The sequence below is a fragment of the Oncorhynchus nerka genome, linkage group LG14 (genome assembly GCF_034236695.1).
Source record: "Oncorhynchus nerka isolate Pitt River linkage group LG14, Oner_Uvic_2.0, whole genome shotgun sequence".
Lineage (NCBI taxonomy): Eukaryota > Metazoa > Chordata > Actinopteri > Salmoniformes > Salmonidae > Oncorhynchus > Oncorhynchus nerka.
Genome location: NC_088409.1, coordinates 14781208 through 14800917, shown reverse-complemented (window position 1 = coordinate 14800917; position 19710 = coordinate 14781208). Strand labels below are relative to the sequence as shown.

At 44.9% G+C, this 19710-nt stretch overlaps 1 protein-coding gene across 1 annotated transcript in view; it reads right to left on the bottom strand.

Annotated features, from left to right (window-relative positions):
- LOC135575033 (histone deacetylase 9-B-like) overlaps positions 1 to 14715 on the bottom strand; it is a 55895-nt gene extending 41180 nt beyond the window's left edge. Inside the window, exons 1-3 of the mRNA XM_065027166.1 lie at positions 14656 to 14715; positions 14390 to 14556; positions 11740 to 11861 (exon numbers count right to left, since the gene is read on the bottom strand). Of these exons, the coding sequence (XP_064883238.1) occupies positions 11740 to 11861; positions 14390 to 14556; positions 14656 to 14715 (349 nt within the window). The remainder of the gene's footprint in view (positions 1 to 11739; positions 11862 to 14389; positions 14557 to 14655) is intronic.
- Between the last annotated feature and the right edge of the window lie 4995 nt (positions 14716 to 19710).

The window sequence follows — 19710 nt, the reverse complement described above, 5'->3', positions numbered from 1 at the left end:
AGTGCTGTAGGAGGAGGATCCAGGTCAACACAGAGGTCAACCTACTAGTGCTGTAGGAGGAGGATCCAGGTCAACACAGAGGTCAACCTACTAGTGCTGTAGGAGGAGGATCCAGGTCAACACAGAGGTCAACCTACTAGTGCTATAGGAGGAGGATCCAGGTCAACACAGAGGTCAACCTACTAGTGCTATAGGAGGAGGATCCAGGTCAACACAGAGGTCAACCTACTAGTGCTATAGGAGGAGGATGGAGGACAAAGTTACATTGAGATCAATTATTGAGAAGGGTTGTTTTTGTGATGCGACCATACGACGTGATGTTGCACAAGGGAGACGAGGGGACATGAGAACACGAGCGGGGGGGTTAGGGGTGTTGACAGGGCCAGATGCTTCTATTTTGAGAGTCCTGTCAAATACAGCAGCACCAGCCCCTCTCTTTCCCTGTCTATCAGCCATCCGTCCTGTGAGTGAGGGTACTGAAAGAGAGGAAGAGCGAGAGCGAGACAGAGGGAGAGAAAGCGCTGCAGGAGTCTTCATGAATCCTCTTCATGCCCCGCTGCCCTGATTGCTTTCTATTTTTAGCACTGCTCCGTTCGCTGCCACCAAGCGCTCCGTCGCCACGGGAACGCCAGACAGCTGCAAAGTGGGAAACGGACAGACTTTGTCACCGTGTTTGTGTTCCAAATAGCACCCTATTCCCTATATAGTGCACTACTGTTTTTAAGGCAAAGGGTACCATTTAGGACGCATGTCATTAGTCTCTGTGGAAAAACCAGTGGTAGCGTTACCTGCCTACGACGCAACAGGAAGGGAAGCTGGCAGCAGACATCTCTAACTAACACAGCTCTCACGTTGATACAAACACCTGGGCCACTTCATTGGTTAACTGGCAGAGTGCCAAGAACACATCACCCAACTAAAACAGGTAGCAATATGAATGGGCCACGATGTGTTTAACATGTCCATACAACAACCAGGTTATTACATTAGAAAGTCCTGGGTTGGAGGTTGGTGGAGGCTGAATGTGTGATGCCTGTCTCCACTACATCTCGATGTTAACTCTGCTGTCAGTGTGATGCCTGTCTCCACTCCATCTCAATGTTAACTCTGCTGTCAGTGTGATGCCTGTCTCCTCTCCATCTCAATGTTAACTCTGTCAGTGTGATGCCTGTCTCCACTCCATCTCAATGTTAAATCTGCTGTCAGTGTGATGCCTGTCTCCACTACATCTCAATGTTAACTCTGCTGTCAGTGTGATGCCTGTCTCCACTCCATCTCAATGTTAAATCTGCTGTCAGTGTGATGCCTGTCTCCACTCCATCTCAATGTTAACTCTGTCAGTGTGATACTACCCACCACTGTCCCATATACTACCCACCACTGCCCCATATACTACCCACCACTGTCCCATATACTACCCACCAAAGCCCCATATACTACCCACCACTGTCCCATATACTACCCACCACTACATCTCAATGTTAACTCTGCTGTCAGTGTGATGCCTGTCTCCTCTCCATCTCAATGTTAACTCTGTCAGTGTGATGCCTGTCTCCTCTCCATCTCAATGTTAACTCTGTCAGTGTGATGCCTGTCTCCTCTCCATCTCAATGTTAACTCTGTCAGTGTGATGCCTGTCTCCACTACATCTCAATGTTAACTCTGTCAGTGTGATGCCTGTCTCCACTACATCTCAATGTTAACTCTGTCAGTGTGATGCCTGTCTCCTCTCCATCTCAATGTTAACTCTGTCAGTGTGATGCCTGTCTCCACTACATCTCAATGTTAACTCTGTCAGTGTGATGCCTGTCTCCTCTCCATCTCAATGTTAACTCTGCTGTCAGTGTGATGCCTGTCTCCACTACATCTCAATGTTAACTCTGTCAGTGTGATGCCTGTCTCCTCTCCATCTCAATGTTAACTCTGTCAGTGTGATGCCTGTCTCCTCTCCATCTCAATGTTAACTCTGCTGTCAGTGTGATGCCTGTCTCCACTACATCTCGATGTTAACTCTGCTGTCAGTGTGATGCCTGTCTCCACTCCATCTCAATGTTAACTCTGCTGTCAGTGTGATGCCTGTCTCCTCTCCATCTCAATGTTAACTCTGTCAGTGTGATGCCTGTCTCCACTCCATCTCAATGTTAAATCTGCTGTCAGTGTGATGCCTGTCTCCACTACATCTCAATGTTAACTCTGCTGTCAGTGTGATGCCTGTCTCCACTCCATCTCAATGTTAAATCTGCTGTCAGTGTGATGCCTGTCTCCACTCCATCTCAATGTTAACTCTGTCAGTGTGATACTACCCACCACTGTCCCATATACTACCCACCACTGCCCCATATACTACCCACCACTGTCCCATATACTACCCACCAAAGCCCCATATACTACCCACCACTGTCCCATATACTACCCACCACTACATCTCAATGTTAACTCTGCTGTCAGTGTGATGCCTGTCTCCTCTCCATCTCAATGTTAACTCTGTCAGTGTGATGCCTGTCTCCTCTCCATCTCAATGTTAACTCTGTCAGTGTGATGCCTGTCTCCTCTCCATCTCAATGTTAACTCTGTCAGTGTGATGCCTGTCTCCACTACATCTCAATGTTAACTCTGTCAGTGTGATGCCTGTCTCCTCTCCATCTCAATGTTAACTCTGTCAGTGTGATGCCTGTCTCCTCTCCATCTCAATGTTAACTCTGCTGTCAGTGTGATGCCTGTCTCCACTACATCTCAATGTTAACTCTGTCAGTGTGATGCCTGTCTCCACTACATCTCAATGTTAACTCTGTCAGTGTGATGCCTGTCTCCTCTCCATCTCAATGTTAACTCTGCTGTCAGTGTGATGCCTGTCTCCACTACATCTCAATGTTAACTCTGTCAGTGTGATGCCTGTCTCCTCTCCATCTCAATGTTAACTCTGTCAGTGTGATGCCTGTCTCCTCTCCATCTCAATGTTAACTCTGCTGTCAGTGTGATGCCTGTCTCCACTACATCTCAATGTTAACTCTGCTGTCAGTGTGATGCCTGTCTCCTCTCCATCTCAATGTTAAATCTGCTGTCAGTGTGATGCCTGTCTCCTCTCCATCTCAATGTTAACTCTGCTGTCAGTGTGATGCCTGTCTCCTCTCCATCTCAATGTTAACTCTGCTGTCAGTGTGATGCCTGTCTCCACTACATCTCAATGTTAACTCTGTCAGTGTGATGCCTGTCTCCTCTCCATCTCAATGTTAACTCTGTCAGTGTGATGCCTGTCTCCTCTCCATCTCAATGTTAACTCTGCTGTCAGTGTGATGCCTGTCTCCACTCCATCTCAATGTTAAATCTGTCAGTGTGATGCCTGTCTCCTCTCCATCTCTATGTTAACTCTGCTGTCAGTGTGATGCCTGTCTCCTCTCCATCTCAATGTTAACTCTGCTGTCAGTGTGATGCCTGTCTCCACTACATCTCAATGTTAACTCTGTCAGTGTGATGCCTGTCTCCTCTCCATCTCAATGTTAACTCTGTCAGTGTGATGCCTGTCTCCTCTCCATCTCAATGTTAACTCTGCTGTCAGTGTGATGCCTGTCTCCACTACATCTCAATGTTAACTCTGTCAGTGTGATGCCTGTCTCCTCTCCATCTCAATGTTAACTCTGTCAGTGTGATGCCTGTCTCCTCTCCATCTCAATGTTAACTCTGCTGTCAGTGTGATGCCTGTCTCCACTACATCTCAATGTTAACTCTGTCAGTGTGATGCCTGTCTCCTCTCCATCTCAATGTTAACTCTGTCAGTGTGATGCCTGTCTCCTCTCCATCTCTATGTTAACTCTGCTGTCAGTGTGATGCCTGTCTCCACTACATCTCTATGTTAACTCTGCTGTCAGTGTGATGCCTTCTCCATTAGGCTGCCGGACCAAGACAAGGCCAGGTGGCTGGCTAGGGGGACTCTTAGGCTATGTCCCAAATGGCACTCTATTCCCGATATAGAGCACTGCTTTTGACCAGGCCCAGAGGGCCCGTAGTGCACTATGTAGGGAATAGGGTGCTATTTGGGACCGAGCCTTACAGAAAGACTATATGCTGGGATACTGTGTGCTGTTGGCTACAAGGCCTTACCTTTATACCCTTTTCATACAAACTTGAAATGTTCTGTACTGGCTCAGATATACAGCTGGCTCAGCTGGCTCAGATATACAGCTGGCTCAACTGGCTCAGATATACAGCAGGCTCAGCTGGCTCAGATATACAGCTGGCTCAGATATACAGCTGGCTCAACTGGCTCAGATATACAGCAGGCTCAGCTGGCTCAGATATACAGCTCGGCTCAGCTGGGTAAGCTATACAGCTCGGCTCAGCTGGCTCAGATATACAGCTCGGCTCAGCTGGCTCAGATATACAGCTCGGCTCAGCTGGGTAAGCTATACAGCTCGACCAGATTCTTTCCCTGTTCATAAGTCATTCTACGATACTTATCAAAAGCCACCGGCTTCAAAATCCATGAACCCTTCCATGAACTCATCCAGTCCAGACAAATGTACAATGTTTCACCCGATTGTATTACTATTGAAATGAGCACGGATCATTGTCTCACCATGGGGAGGTACACGGAGCGGGTTACTTTGCCTCCAGGCATCCAGGCCTTAAAATATCCCCTGGTTTCAGAAAGCAATGTGAAATCCTCCTTCCACTGCACCTGCTACACACGTTTGGTAAGTGGGTCAAGAGTGGAGATGAGGGTGTTGCACCTCTCCTTTCCTCTAAGTCAGGCTGGTCTTACCACGGCCCGGGGCATCACATGATCTGAGACCCGTCTATTCTTGGACATTGCATAAAGAGGATGTACGGTCAAGTAAACAAGCTTATCACGTGGAATTGTATTGCTTTGTGGAATAAAAAGCTTTTTTGGGGGGGGTGAAGGATGTATTCAAGGGATGGTCTTGTGATCAAAGCACGATGAATCCGCTAGGCCTTTTCTGATTAGAGAAGCCTAACATGGACTGATTCCAGAGGAGAGGAAGCATTTGTAATGCTTATGGGCTTAGTTCTTAAACAGCCTTCACCTTAATACGTCTGTAGATGGAACACCATGAAGAAGAGACGAGGACCCACTGGACACACACTGGCCTTAATAAGTGTGTAGATGGAACACCATGAAGAGGAGACGAGGACCCACTGGACACACACTGGCCTTAATAAGTGTGTAGATGGAACACCTTGAAGAGGAGACAAGGACCCACTGGACACACACGCCTTAATAAGTGTGTAGATGGAACACCTTGAAGAGGAGACAAGGACCCACTGGACACACACTGGCCTTAATAAGTGTGTAGATGGAACACCATGAAGAGGAGACAAGGACCCACTGGACACACACTGGCCTTAATAAGTCTGTTGACGGAACACCATGAAGAGGAGACAAGGACCCACTGGACACACACTGGCCATAATAAGTCTGTAGATGGAACACCATGAAGAGGAGACGAGGACCCACTGGACACACACTGGCCTTAATAAGTGTGTAGATGGAACACCATGAAGAGGAGACAAGGACCCACTGGACACACACTGGCCTTAATAAGTCTGTAGATGGAACACCATGAAGAGGAGACAAGGACCCACTGGACACACACTGGCCTTAATAAGTGTGTAGATGGAACACCATGAAGAGGAGACGAGGACCCACTGGACACACACGCCTTAATAAGTGTGTAGATGGAACACCATGAAGAGGAGACAAGGACCCACTGGACACACACTGGCCTTAATAAGTGTGTAGATGGAACACCATGAAGAGGAGACAAGGACCCACTGGACACACACTGGCCTTAATAAGTCTGTTGATGGAACACCATGAAGAGGAGACAAGGACCCACTGGACACACACTGGCCTTAATAAGTCTGTAGATGGAACACCATGAAGAGGAGACAAGGACCCACTGGACACACACACTGGCCTTAATAAGTGTGTAGATGGAACACCATGAAGAGGAGACAAGGACCCACTGGACACACACACTGGCCTTAATAAGTGTGTAGATGGAACACCTTGAAGAGGAGACAAGGACCCACTGGACACACACTGGCCTCAATAAGTGTGTAGATGGAACACCATGAAGAGGAGACAAGGACCCACTGGACACACACTGGCTGAATCAACATTCAATGAAATTACGTTGAACCAACATGGAATAGACGTTGAACAAACGTGGAATAGACGTTGAACTGACGTCTGTCACCAGTGGGGAGCTACAGACTGAAACATCCACCATGTCTAGCAGCCAGTCCACTTCTTCTGTCTAAAATAAAATCTATTTTCTGCACGCTAGTGAAGTCACCAAACAGTTTCTGAAAGTTCAGGATCAAACTAGTAGCGGTACAGTAGATGGAACAACACAAGGGCACCTGGGCTCCCCATCTCCCACTGCAATGTAAATCAGTAGATGGAACAACACAAGGGCGCCTGGGCTCCCCATCTCCCACTGCAATGTAAATCAGTAGATGGAACAACACAAGGGCACCTGGGCTCCCCATCTCCCACTGCAATGTAAATCAGTAGATGGAACAACACAAGGGCACCTGGGCTCCCCATCTCCCACTGCAATGTAAATCAGTAGATGGAACAACACAAGGGCACCTGGGCTCCCCATCTCCCACTGCAATGTAAATCAGTAGATGGAACAACACAAGGGCACCTGGGCTCCCCATCTCCCACTGCAGTGTAAATCAGTAGATGGAACAACACAAGGGCACCTGGGCTCCCCATCTCCCACTGCAATGTAAATCAGTAGATGGAACAACACAAGGGCACCTGGGCTCCCCATCTCCCACTGCAATGTAAATCAGTAGATGGAACAACACAAGGGCACCTGGGCTCCCCATCTCCCACTGCAATGTATATCAGTAGATGGAACAACACAAGGGCACCTGGGCTCCCCATCTCCCACTGCAATGTAAATCAGTAGATGGAACAACACAAGGGCACCTGGGTTCCCCATCTCCCACTGCAATGTAAATCAGTAGATGGAACAACACAAGGGCACCTGGGCTCCCCATCTCCCACTGCAATGTAAATCAGTAGATGGAACAACACAAGGGCACCTGGGTTCCCCATCTCCCACTGCAATGTAAATCAGTAGATGGAACAACACAAGGGCACCTGGTCTCCCCATCTCCCACTGCAATGTAAATCAGTAGATGGAACAACACAAGGGCACCTGGGCTCCCCATCTCCCACTGCAGTGTAAATCAGTAGATGGAACAACACAAGGGCACCTGGGCTCCCCATCTCCCACTGCAATGTAAATGCATCAACAACAACAATTCATATTTCATAGCCTGTCAAATGAAGCGTGTTTGATCCTTTTGAAATCGTCCAAACCAAGGCAAAGGTTCTGTGTCTTTCAAGGCCATGTGACTGTAGAAACAAAAAAAACACGGAACTAAAAAAGTGACTATTGTTAATATAACCAGTACAGTAGCTCTTGACTTATCCAGCAGAGACATCAGGCAGCAGGGCAGGTATGGCATAGGAGAATTGGCTGAGTGGCTAGCTTCAAAGCAAATCATAAAAGTGCTCAAATTGTACAGTTTCACCACAACAACTGCAACCCTATGGCCAGCCAAGCTATAAAACCAGGAAGTCAAACCCCCAGAATGTGTCCCAAATGGCACCCTATTCCCTATATAGTGCATATATAGTGCACTACTTTTGACCAGAACGCTCTGGGGCCTGGTCAAAAGTAGTACACTATATAGGGAATAGGGTGCCATTTGCGACTCAACCCAGACCTGTAAAGTCTCCTCCACTTTGTTTTCAGAAGGCTGTTTTTGCTTAAACAAACAGTGGTGTCTTACTTCATTCTGCCCGGCAACAGTCCTCTTAACTCAGTGACACCTGCCTGTCAGAGTGTCAGCTATCGATGACGGACAACGTGTCCAGGAACAACACTACCTTTGTGTGTTTGCATGCCAATCTCTCAGAGGACTTTAATGAAGACGGACAGGAAATGGGGGGGGGGGGGGGGGCTCGCACAGAAAATGACCACATATAGATTCTAGAATCCAAAGGAAATGTTTTTATAAGGGGCTTTTATCAATGCATAAGAATTACTCAGAGAAACAGAGATCATTTCAAGATAAACCAAAAGGAAGATCATAAGGATTATTATAATTTAGTTCTGCAAAGAATAAGGCAAGCAGAGTTTTGTTAGTGTTAATAAATGTGCTGTTTCGTTGCAGCTTGCGTCAAAGGTAAACATAGGCTAAAGCATTGATGGTAAACATAGACTAAATCATTGATGGTAAACATAGGCTAAAGAATTGATGGTAAACATAGACTAAAGCATTGATGGTAAACATAGACTAAAGCATTGATGGTAAACATAGACTAAAGCATTGATGGTAAACATAGACTAAAGCATTGATGGTAAACATAGACTAAAGCATTGATGGTAAACATAGACTAAAGCATTGATGGTAAACATAGACTAAAGCATTGATGGTAAACATAGACTAAAGCATTGATGGTAAACATAGGCTAAAGCATTGATGGTAAACATAGGCTAAAGCATTGATGGTAAACATAGGCTAAAGCATTGATGGTAAACATAGACTAAAGCATCGATGGTAAACATAGACTAAAGCATCGATGGTAAACATAGACTAAAGCATCGATGGTAAACATAGACTAAAGCATCGATGGTAAACATAGACTAAAGCATTGATGGTAAACATAGGCTAAAGCATTGATGGTAAACATAGGCTAAAGAATTGAGTAAACATAGACTAAAGCATCGATGGTAAACATAGGCTAAAGCATCGATGGTAAACATAGACTAAAGCATCGATGGTAAACATAGACTAAAGCATCGATGGTAAACATAGGCTAAAGCATCGATGGTAAACATAGACTAAAGCATCGATGGTAAACATAGACTAAAGCATCGATGGTAAACATAGGCTAAAGCATTGATGGTAAACATAGACTAAAGCATTGATGGTAAGACTCTGTCTGCCTCGCAAGATAAATTCTAAATCATTTCTGGGAACCCTCTTATTTGGTCGAGGCACATTATTTTACTTTGGCAACTGGTTATTTGGACTTGCAGGCCACTCCTAACCAGGTATGTTACCAGACAGAGAGAGAGGAGGTATTTCCTGGTGCGGGATTGTTTTTTCAAAGAGAGACACAATAAACACAATTGTCTTTCATGTGCTTCCCCAATTGTTATTTTAACCACAAAGTCTCCACAATGACTACAAATTAGTTTAAATGTATATTACAAAGTACTATAAAACCTGCCACTATAATTCCCCGAGCCTGATCCCTAAAGTGTGTTTATACACAATATGCCAGCTCATGTGGTAAAGTCATTAAACAGGTATTATTGTTCACCGCCGTAATTTGACGAGACACAAAAGGGAAAGAATGTAATGTCATTTCCGTGACCTCACAGCAAAATGATGAACCGTTTTAGCTTGTGGCACAGCGAAACCAAGAGGGAGGTATAATTCTTATTTATACAGCGTTCCCTAGAGAGATCCTCAGCTTTAAACCAACAAACCTGAGCTGCCTTTTGCTGACAAGTTGTGTGTTTTCAAAAGAGTTAGTGGAGCTCATAACTCTGAAGAAATGAAAGGTGCTTTAAGTCGTCCATTAACTGTTCAACTGAGAAGCCCTAACAGCGAGGCCTTGCCTTTTGTCTGTGTATTATCGCTAATAACACAATAAATAACCAAAGATAGTTCTTAGGGAACAATATTGTAGCCTATGTCTTTGTGAGGAAAATAACACACAATATATAGCATCATCAAATTCCAATACAACAGAAAAAGATTGCATTGGTTTTGTATGATATTGTCAACAGTGTGTGTTAGTGTTCTGTCGGGGTTGCACACGTCTGGCTCTGTGTTAGGAGAGGTCAAACAGGAAGGAAGGATTCTGATAGATACTACTGCTCTGGCTTACCTCGTAACCCCTCCCCATTATTTGAGTAAGGGGTCCCCTGAAGGGGTACGAGGGGTGAGAGGGGCCTTGGGGGCGGGGTGGAGGTTCAAAGGTCATAATAGGCCTAACTGATGTCATTAGCAGGTCATCAGTATGGTCAGGAAATGCTGTGTGGATACACAGAGGTAATCCTGGGATGACAGAGGTCACAGCACATTCATTGTATTAATAACTCATTGATGGAAGGTCATTGTACCACCCTGCAGACAGACACACACTACTGGTTGAGGACAAGATGTCTGTAGAAGGATTTATCCACACGTATCTTAATGTTAACACTCATGAGAATAGAAGGATAGAAAGGACTTTGGAATGTCCTGCAGTTCATTTGGAATGAAGTGTTAGAAAGAGTTTGATTTTGGTTGAGTTTGGTCAATTGATGCTGGTGTGTGTGGTTGAGTGTATGCTGGTGTGTGTGGTTGAGTCTATGCTGGTGTGTGTGGTTGAGTGTATGCTGGTGTGTGTGGTTGAGTGTATGCTGGTGTGTGTGGTTGAGTGTATGCTGGTGTGTGTGGTTGAGTGTATGCTGGGTGTGTGGTTGAGTGTATGCTGCTGATGTGTGGTTGAGTGTATGCTGTTATGTGTGGTTGAGTGTATGCTGGTGTGTTGAGTGTTGTGGTTGAGTTCCTTTATTGAACAGAAAGTGTCATTTATTATCACGACATGGTCGCCAGTTCATGCTATTATCATCAGTCCCAACTTCATGTTTACCTTTCCTTTATTGAACAGAAAGTTCATATTATTATCACCTATGACCGCCAAGCAGTTCATACTATTATCATCTATGACCGCCAAGCAGTTCATACTATTATCACCTATGACCGCCAAGCAGTTCATACTATTATCACCTATGACCGCCAAAGCAGTTCATACTATTATCATCTATGACCGCCAAGCAGTTCATACTATTATCACCTATTATCATTATCATCTATGACCGCCAAGCAGTTCATACTATTATCACCTATGACCGCCAAAGCAGTTCATACTATTATCATCTATGACCGCCAAGCAGTTCATACTATTATCATCTATGACCGCCAAGCAGTTCATACTATTATCATCTATGACCGCCAAGCAGTTCATACTATTATCATCTATGACCGCCAAGCAGTTCATACTATTATCACCTATGACCGCCAAGCAGTTCATACTATTATCATCTATGACCGCCAAGCAGTTCATACTATTATCATCTATGACCACCAAGCAGTTCATACTATTATCACCTATGACCGCCAAGCAGTTCATGCTATTATCATCTATGACCGCCAAGCAGTTCATACTATTATCATCTATGACCGCCAAGCAGTTCATACTATTATCATCTATGACCGCCAAGCAGTTCATACTATTATCACCTATGACCGCCAAGCAGTTCATACTATTATCACCTATGACTGCCAAGAAGTTCATAGTATTATCACCTATGACCGCCAAGCAGTTCATACTATTATCACCTATGACCGCCAAGCAGTTCATACTATTATCACCTATGACCGCCAAGCAGTTCATACTATTATCACCTATGACCGCCAAGCAGTTCATACTATTATCATCTATGACCGCCAAGCAGTTCATACTATTATCACCTATGACCGCCAAGCAGTTCATACTATTATCATCTATGACCGCCAAGCAGTTCATACTATTATCATCTATGACCGCCAAGCAGTTCATACTATTATCACCTATGACCGCCAAGCAGTTCATACTATTATGTGTGTGCGTGGGTGCGTGTGTGGCCGGACCTGTTTTCCTCAGTGGGAAGTCGTCCTGTCCGTCCTGAGGGGAGGGGAGTGTATAGTGGCAGACAGGAGACATGCCTCCCAAGGGAGAAGAACTCTGGTCCAGAGACGTGTGGTGGGAGGACCTGGACACAGAACACACAGCGCCAACACGTCACAAATCTTGGTTTATTTCTTCTTGAAAGTTGCAAATAGTGATATATATAAATATATATACATCATTTTGAATGATAAATAGTAACTAGAAAAGTTCATTTTCCTGAAGAAAAATGGTGTGCTTGCTTTAGTATTTTTCTAGTAGTGGAAGACGTTACTAGACAGAATCACAACAGTGGGTAGTGGAAGAAGTTACTAGACAGAATCACAACAGTGGGTAGTGGAAGACGTTACTAGACAGAATCACAACAGTGGGTAGTGGAAGACGTTACTAGACAGAATCACAACAGTGGGTAGTGGAAGACGTTACTAGACAGAATCACAACAGTGGGTAGTGGAAGACGTTACTAGACAGAATCACAACAGTGGGTAGTGGAAGAAGTTACTAGACAGAATCACAACAGTGGGTAGTGGAAGAAGTTACTAGACAGAATCACAACAGTGGGTAGTGGAAGAATCACAACAGTGGTAGTACTTACTAGACTGAATCACAACAGTGGGTAGTGGAAGACGTTACTAGACAGAATCACAACAGTGGGTAGTGGAAGACGTTACTAGACAGAATCACAACAGTGGGTAGTGGAAGACGTTACTAGACAGAATCACAACAGTGGGTAGTGGAAGAATCACAACAGTGGGTAGTGGAAGACGTTACTAGACAGAATCACAACAGTGGGTAGTGGAAGACGTTACTAGACAGAATCACAACAGTGGGTAGTGGAAGACGTTACTAGACAGAATCACAACAGTGGGTAGTGGAAGACGTTACTAGACAGAATCACAACAGTGGGTAGTGGAAGACGTTACTAGACAGAATCACAACAGTGGGTAGTGGAAGAAGTTACTAGACAGAATCACAACAGTGGGTAGTGGAAGAAGTTACTAGACAGAATCACAACAGTGGGTAGTGGAAGAAGTTACTAGACAGAATCACAACAGTGGGTAGTGGAAGAAGTTACTAGACAGAATCACAACAGTGGGTAGTGGAAGAAGTTACTAGACAGAATCACAACAGTGGGTAGTGGAAGAAGTTACTAGACAGAATCACAACAGTGGGTAGTGGAAGACGTTACTAGACAGAATCACAACAGTGGGTAGTGGAAGAAGTTACTAGACAGAATCACAACAGTGAGTAGTGGAAGAAGTTACTAGACAGAATCACAACAGTGGGTAGTGGAAGAAGTTACTAGACAGAATCACAACAGTGGGTAGTGGAAGAAGTTACTAGACAGAATCACAACAGTGGGTAGTGGAAGAAGTTACTAGACTGGATCACAACAGTGGGTAGTGGAAGACGTTACTAGACAGAATCATAACAGTGGGTAGTGGAAGAAGTTACTAGACAGAATCACAACAGTGGGTAGTGGAAGAAGTTACTAGACAGAATCACAACAGTGGGTAGTGGAAGAAGTTACTAGACTGGATCACAACAGTGGGTAGTGGAAGAAGTTACTAGACAGAATCACAACAGTGGGTAGTGGAAGAAGTTACTAGACAGAATCACAACAGTGGGTAGTGGAAGACGTTACTAGACTGAATCACAACAGTGGGTAGTGGAAGAAGTTACTAGACTGGATCACAACAGTGGGTAGTGGAAGACGTTACTAGACCAGTGGGTAGTGGAAGAAGATACTAGACAGAATCACAACAGTGGGTAGTGGAAGAAGTTACTAGACAGAATCACAACAGTGGGTAGTGGAAGAAGTTACTAGACAGAATCACAACAGTGGGTAGTGGAAGAAGTTACTAGACAGAATCACAACAGTGGGTAGTGGAAGAAGTTACTAGACTGGATCACAACAGTGGGTAGTGGAAGAAGTTACTAGACCGGATTATAACAGTGGGTAGTGGAAGACGTTACTAGACCGGATCATAACAGTGGGTAGTGGAAGAAGTTACTAGACTGGATCACAACAGTGGGTAGTGGAAGAAGTTACTAGACCGGATCACAACAGTGGGTAGTGGAAGAAGTTACTAGACCGGATCACAACAGTGGGTAGTGGAAGACGTTACTAGACCGGATCATAACAGTGGGTAGTGGAAGAAGTTACTAGACTGGATCACAACAGTGGGTAGTGGAAGAAGTTACTAGACCGGATCACAACAGTGGGTAGTGGAAGAAGTTACTAGACCGGATCACAACAGTGGGTAGTGGAAGAAGTTACTAGACTGGATCATAACAGTGGGTAGTGGAAGAAGTTACTAGACTGGATCACAACAGTGGGTAGTGGAAGAAGTTACTAGACCGGATCATAACAGTGGGTAGTGGAAGAAGTTACTAGACTGGATCACAACAGTGGGTAGTGGAAGAAGTTACTAGACGGATCATAACAGTGGGTAGTGGAAGAAGTTACTAGACCGGATCACAACAGTGGGTAGTGGAAGAAGTTACTAGACAGAATCACAACAGTGGGTAGTGGAAGACGTTACTAGACAGAATCACAACAGTGGGTAGTGGAAGACGTTACTAGACAGAATCACAACAGTGGGTACTTACGTGTACCAGAGCTTGGGGTGGTGGATGAGCATGTGTGTGGCTCCGGCAGTAGACAGGTCCTTGTTTGATTTACTCAACAGAAACTCTTGGAGTTTCTGCTTCACCTCATTACTGGCCACAGCACCTGTGAGACCAGCAGCCAGAGAGAGACAGGGATTGGGGTCACCCTGGGGCTCAGGGGGTACAGAATAAGAGAGAGACCAGGATTGGGATCACCCTGGGGCTCAGGGGGTAGAGACTCAGAGAGAGACCGGGATTGGGGTCACCCTGGGGCTCAGTGGGTACAGACTCAGAGAGAGACCGGGATTGGGGTCACCCTGGGGCATAGGGGGTACAGACTCAGAGAGAGACCGGGATTGGGGTCACCGTGGGGCTCAGGGGATACAGACTCAGAGAGAGACCGGGATTGGGGTCACCCTGGGGCTCAGGGGGTACAGACTCAGAGAGAGACCGGGATTGGGGTCACCCTGGGGCTCAGTGGGTACAGACTCAGAGAGAGACCGGGATTGGGGTCACCCTGGGGCTCAGTGGGTACAGACTCAGAGAGAGACCGGGATTGGGGTCACCCTGGGGCTCAGTGGGTACAGACTCAGAGAGAGACAGGGATTGGGGTCACCATGGGGCTCAGTGGGTACAGACTCAGAGAGAGACAGGGATTGGGGTCACCATGGGGCTCAGGGGGTACAGACTCAAAGAGAGACAGGGATTGGGGTCACCCTGGGGCTCAGGGGGTACAGACTCAGAGAGAGACCGGGATTGGGGTCACCCGGAGACTCAGGGGGTCCCCTATGGCACACTATTCACTTTGTAGTGCACTGCTTTTGTCAAATATATATATATATTTTTAAATAGCACACTATATTAGGGTATAGGGTGCCATTGGGGACGCAGAGACTGTATTCCTATAGTAGATTTCATCACATCCACACATATTGTTGCATTGAAATGTTAGAGACTGGGTTTAGTTATTCCATAGTATGTTTTCATCACCTCCACACATTGTATTGGTCTGACATATCTCACATTGTACAGTTTTTGACTATATCCATAACTAGCACACCAATTATCAGGTATTTCATTTCTCATAGAATTGATATTTCTGAGTGGATCCACACGTAACGTAGGAACATCTCCCTCTAGTGGGGGAAGAACATGCAACAATAAAGCCCAAGTCACAGCCCTGGCTAGTGTTTCATTAGTCATCACTAGTCACTACAGCCTTGGCTAGTGTTTCATTAGTCATCACTAGTCACTACAGTCTTGGCTAGTGTTTCACTAGTCACTACAGCCTTGGCTAGTGTTTGATTAGTCATCACTAGTCACTACAGCCTTGGCTAGTGTTTGATTAGTCATCACTAGTCACTACAGCCTTGGCTAGTGTTTAATTAGTCATCACTAGTCACTACAGCCTTGGCTAGTGTTTCATTAGTCATCACTAGTCACTACAGCCTTGGCTAGTGTTTCATTAGTCATCACTAGTCACTACAGCCTTGGCTAGTGTTTCATTAGTCATCACTAGTCACTACAGCCTTGGCTAGTGTTTCATTAGTCATCACTAGTCACTACAGCCTTGGCTAGTGTTTCATTAGTCATCACTAGTCACTACAGCCTTGGCTAGTGTTTCATTAGTCATCACTAGTCACTACAGCCTTGGCTAGTGTTTCATTAGTCATCACTAGTCACTACAGCCTTGGCTAGTGTTTCATTAGTCATCACTAGTCACTACAGCCTTGGCTAGTCACTTTCATTAGTCATCACTAGTCACTACAGCCTTGGCTAGTGTTTCATTAGTCATCACTAGTCACTACAGCCTTGGCTAGTGTTTCATTAGTCATCACTAGTCACTACAGCCTTGGCTAGTGTTTCATTAGTCATCACTAGTCACTACAGCCTTGGCTAGTGTTTCATTAGTCATCACTAGTCACTACAGCCTTGGCTAGTGTTTCATTAGTCATCACTAGTCACTACAGCCTTGGCTAGTGTTTCATTAGTCATCACTAGTCACTACAGCCTTGGCTAGTGTTTCATTAGTCATCACTAGTCACTACAGCCTTGGCTAGTGTTTCATTAGTCATCAGTCACTACAGCCTTGGCTAGTGTTTCATTAGTCACTAGTCACTACAGCCTTGGCTAGTGTTTCATTAGTCATCACTAGTCACTACAGCCTTGGCTAGTGTTTCATTAGTCATCACTAGTCACTACAGCCTTGGCTAGTGTTTCATTAGTCATCACTAGTCATTACAGCCTTGGCTAGTGTTTCATTAGTCATTCCCTACAGCCTTCTAGTGTTTCACTAGTCACTACAGCCTTGGCTAGTGTTTCATTAGTCATCACTAGTCACTACAGCCTTGGCTAGTGTTTCATTAGTCATCACTAGTCACTACAGCCTTGGCTAGTGTTTCATTAGTCATCACTAGTCACTACAGCCTTGGCTAGTGTTTCATTAGTCAGCCTTCAGTGTTTCATTAGTCAGTCACTACAGCCTTGGCTAGTGTTTCATTAGTCATCACTAGTCATTACAGCCTTGGCTAGTGTTTCATTAGTCATCACTAGTCACTACAGCCTTGGCTAGTGTTTCATTAGTCATCACTAGTCACTACAGCCTTGGCTAGTGTTTCATTAGTCACTAGTCACTACAGCCTTGGCTAGTGTTTCATTAGTCATCACTAGTCACTACAGCCTTGGCTAGTGTTTCATTAGTCATCACTAGTCACTACAGCCTTGGCTAGTGTTTCATTAGTCATCACTAGTCACTACAGCCTTGGCTAGTGTTTCATTAGTCATCACTAGTCACTACAGCCTTGGCTAGTGTTTCATTAGTCATCACTAGTCACTACAGCCTTGGCTAGTGTTTCATTAGTAATCACTAGTCCCTACAGCCTTGGCTAGTGTTTCATTAGTCATCACTAGTCACTACAGCCTTGGCTAGTGTTTCATTAGTCACTAGTCACTACAGCCTTGGCTAGTGTTTCATTAGTCATCACTAGTCCCTACAGCCCTGGCTAGTGTTTCATTAGTCATCACTAGTCACTACAGCCTTGGCTAGTGTTTCATTAGTCATCACTAGTCACTACAGCCTTGGCTAGTGTTTCATTAGTCATCACTAGTCACTACAGCCTTGGCTAGTGTTTCATTAGTCATCACTAGTCACTACAGCCTTGGCTAGTGTTTCATTAGTCATCACTAGTCACTACAGCCCTGGCTAGTGTTTCATTAGTCATCACTAGTCACTACAGCCCTGGCTAGTGTTTCATTAGTCATCACTAGTCACTACAGCCTTGGCTAGTGTTTCATTAGTCATCACTAGTCACTACAGCCTTGGCTAGTGTTTCATTAGTCATCACTAGTCACTACAGCCTTGGCTAGTGTTTCATTAGTCATCACTAGTCACTACAGCCTTGGCTAGTGTTTCATTAGTCACTAGTCACTACAGCCTTGGCTAGTGTTTCATTAGTCATCACTAGTCACTACAGCCTTGGCTAGTGTTTCATTAGTCATCACTAGTCATCATAGTCACTACAGCCTTGGCTAGTGTTTCATTAGTCACTAGTCATACAGCATTGGCTAGTGTTTCATTAGTCATCACTAGTCACTACAGCCTTGGCTAGTGTTTCATTAGTCATCACTAGTCACTACAGCCTTGGCTAGTGTTTCATTAGTCATCACTAGTCCTACAGCCTTGGCTAGTGTTTCATTAGTCATCACTAGTCCCTACAGCCTTGGCTAGTGTTTCATTAGTCATCACTAGTCACTACAGCCTTGGCTAGTGTTTCATTAGTCATCACTAGTCACTACAGCCTTGGCTAGTGTTTCATTAGTCATCACTAGTCACTACAGCCTTGGCTAGTGTTTCATTAGTCATCACTAGTCACTACAGCCTTGGCTAGTGTTTCATTAGTCATCACTAGTCACTACAGCCTTGGCTAGTGTTTCATTAGTCATCACTAGTCACTACAGCCTTGGCTAGTGTTTTCACTAGTCATCACCCTCATTAGTCATCACTAGTCATTACAGCCTTGGCTAGTGTTTCATTAGTCATCACTAGTCACTACAGCCTTGGCTAGTGTTTCATTAGTCATCACTAGTCACTACAGCCTTGGCTAGTGTTTCATTAGTCACTACATACAGCCTTGGCTAGTGTTTCATTAGTCATTACTAGTCCCTACAGCCTTGGCTAGTGTTTCATTAGTAATCACTAGTCCCTACAGCATTGGCTAGTGTTTCATTAGTAATCACTAGTCACTACAGCCTTGGCTAGTGTTTCATTAGTCATCACTAGTCACTACAGCCTTGGCTAGTGTTTCATTAGTCATCACTAGTCACTACAGCCCTGGCTAGTGTTTCATTAGTCATCACTAGTCACTACAGCCTTGGCTAGTGTTTCATTAGTCATCACTAGTCACTACAACCTTGGCTAGTGTTTCATTAGTCATCACTAGTCACTACAGCCTTGGCTAGTGTTTCATTAGTCATCACTAGTCACTACAGCCTTGGCTAGTGTTTCATTAGTCATCACTAGTCACTACAGCCTTGGCTAGTGTTTCATTAGTCATCACTAGTCACTACAGCCCTGGCTAGTGTTTAATTAGTCATCACTAGTCACTACAGCCCTGGCTAGTGTTTCATTAGTCATCACTAGTCCCTACAGCCTTGGCTAGTGTTTCATTAGTCATCACTAGTCACTACAACCTTGGCTAGTGTTTCATTAGTCATCACTAGTCACTACAGCCTTGGCTAGTGTTTCATTAGTCATCACTAGTCACTACAGCCTTGGCTAGTGTTTCATTAGTCATCACTAGTCCCTACAGCCTTGGCTAGTTTTTCATTAGTAATCACTAGTCCCTACAGCCTTGGCTAGTGTTTCATTAGTCATCACTAGTCACTACAGCCTTGGCTAGTGTTTCATTAGTCATCACTAGTCACTACAGCCCTGGCTAGTGTTTCATTAGTCATCACTAGTCACTACAGCCTTGGCTAGTGTTTCATTAGTCATCACTAGTCACTACAGCCTTGGCTAGTGTTTCATTAGTCATCACTAGTCACTACAGCCTTGGCTAGTGTTTCATTAAGTCATCACTAGTCACTACAGCCTTGGCTAGTGTTTCATTAGTCATCACTAGTCACTACAGCCTTGGCTAGTGTTTCATTAGTCATCACTAGTCATTACAGCCTTGGCTAGTGTTTCATTAGTCATCACTAGTCACTACAGCCTTGGCTAGTGTTTCATTAGTCATCACTAGTCACTACAGCCTTGGCTAGTGTTTCATTAGTCACTACATACAGCCTTGGCTAGTGTTTCATTAGTCATTACTAGTCCCTAC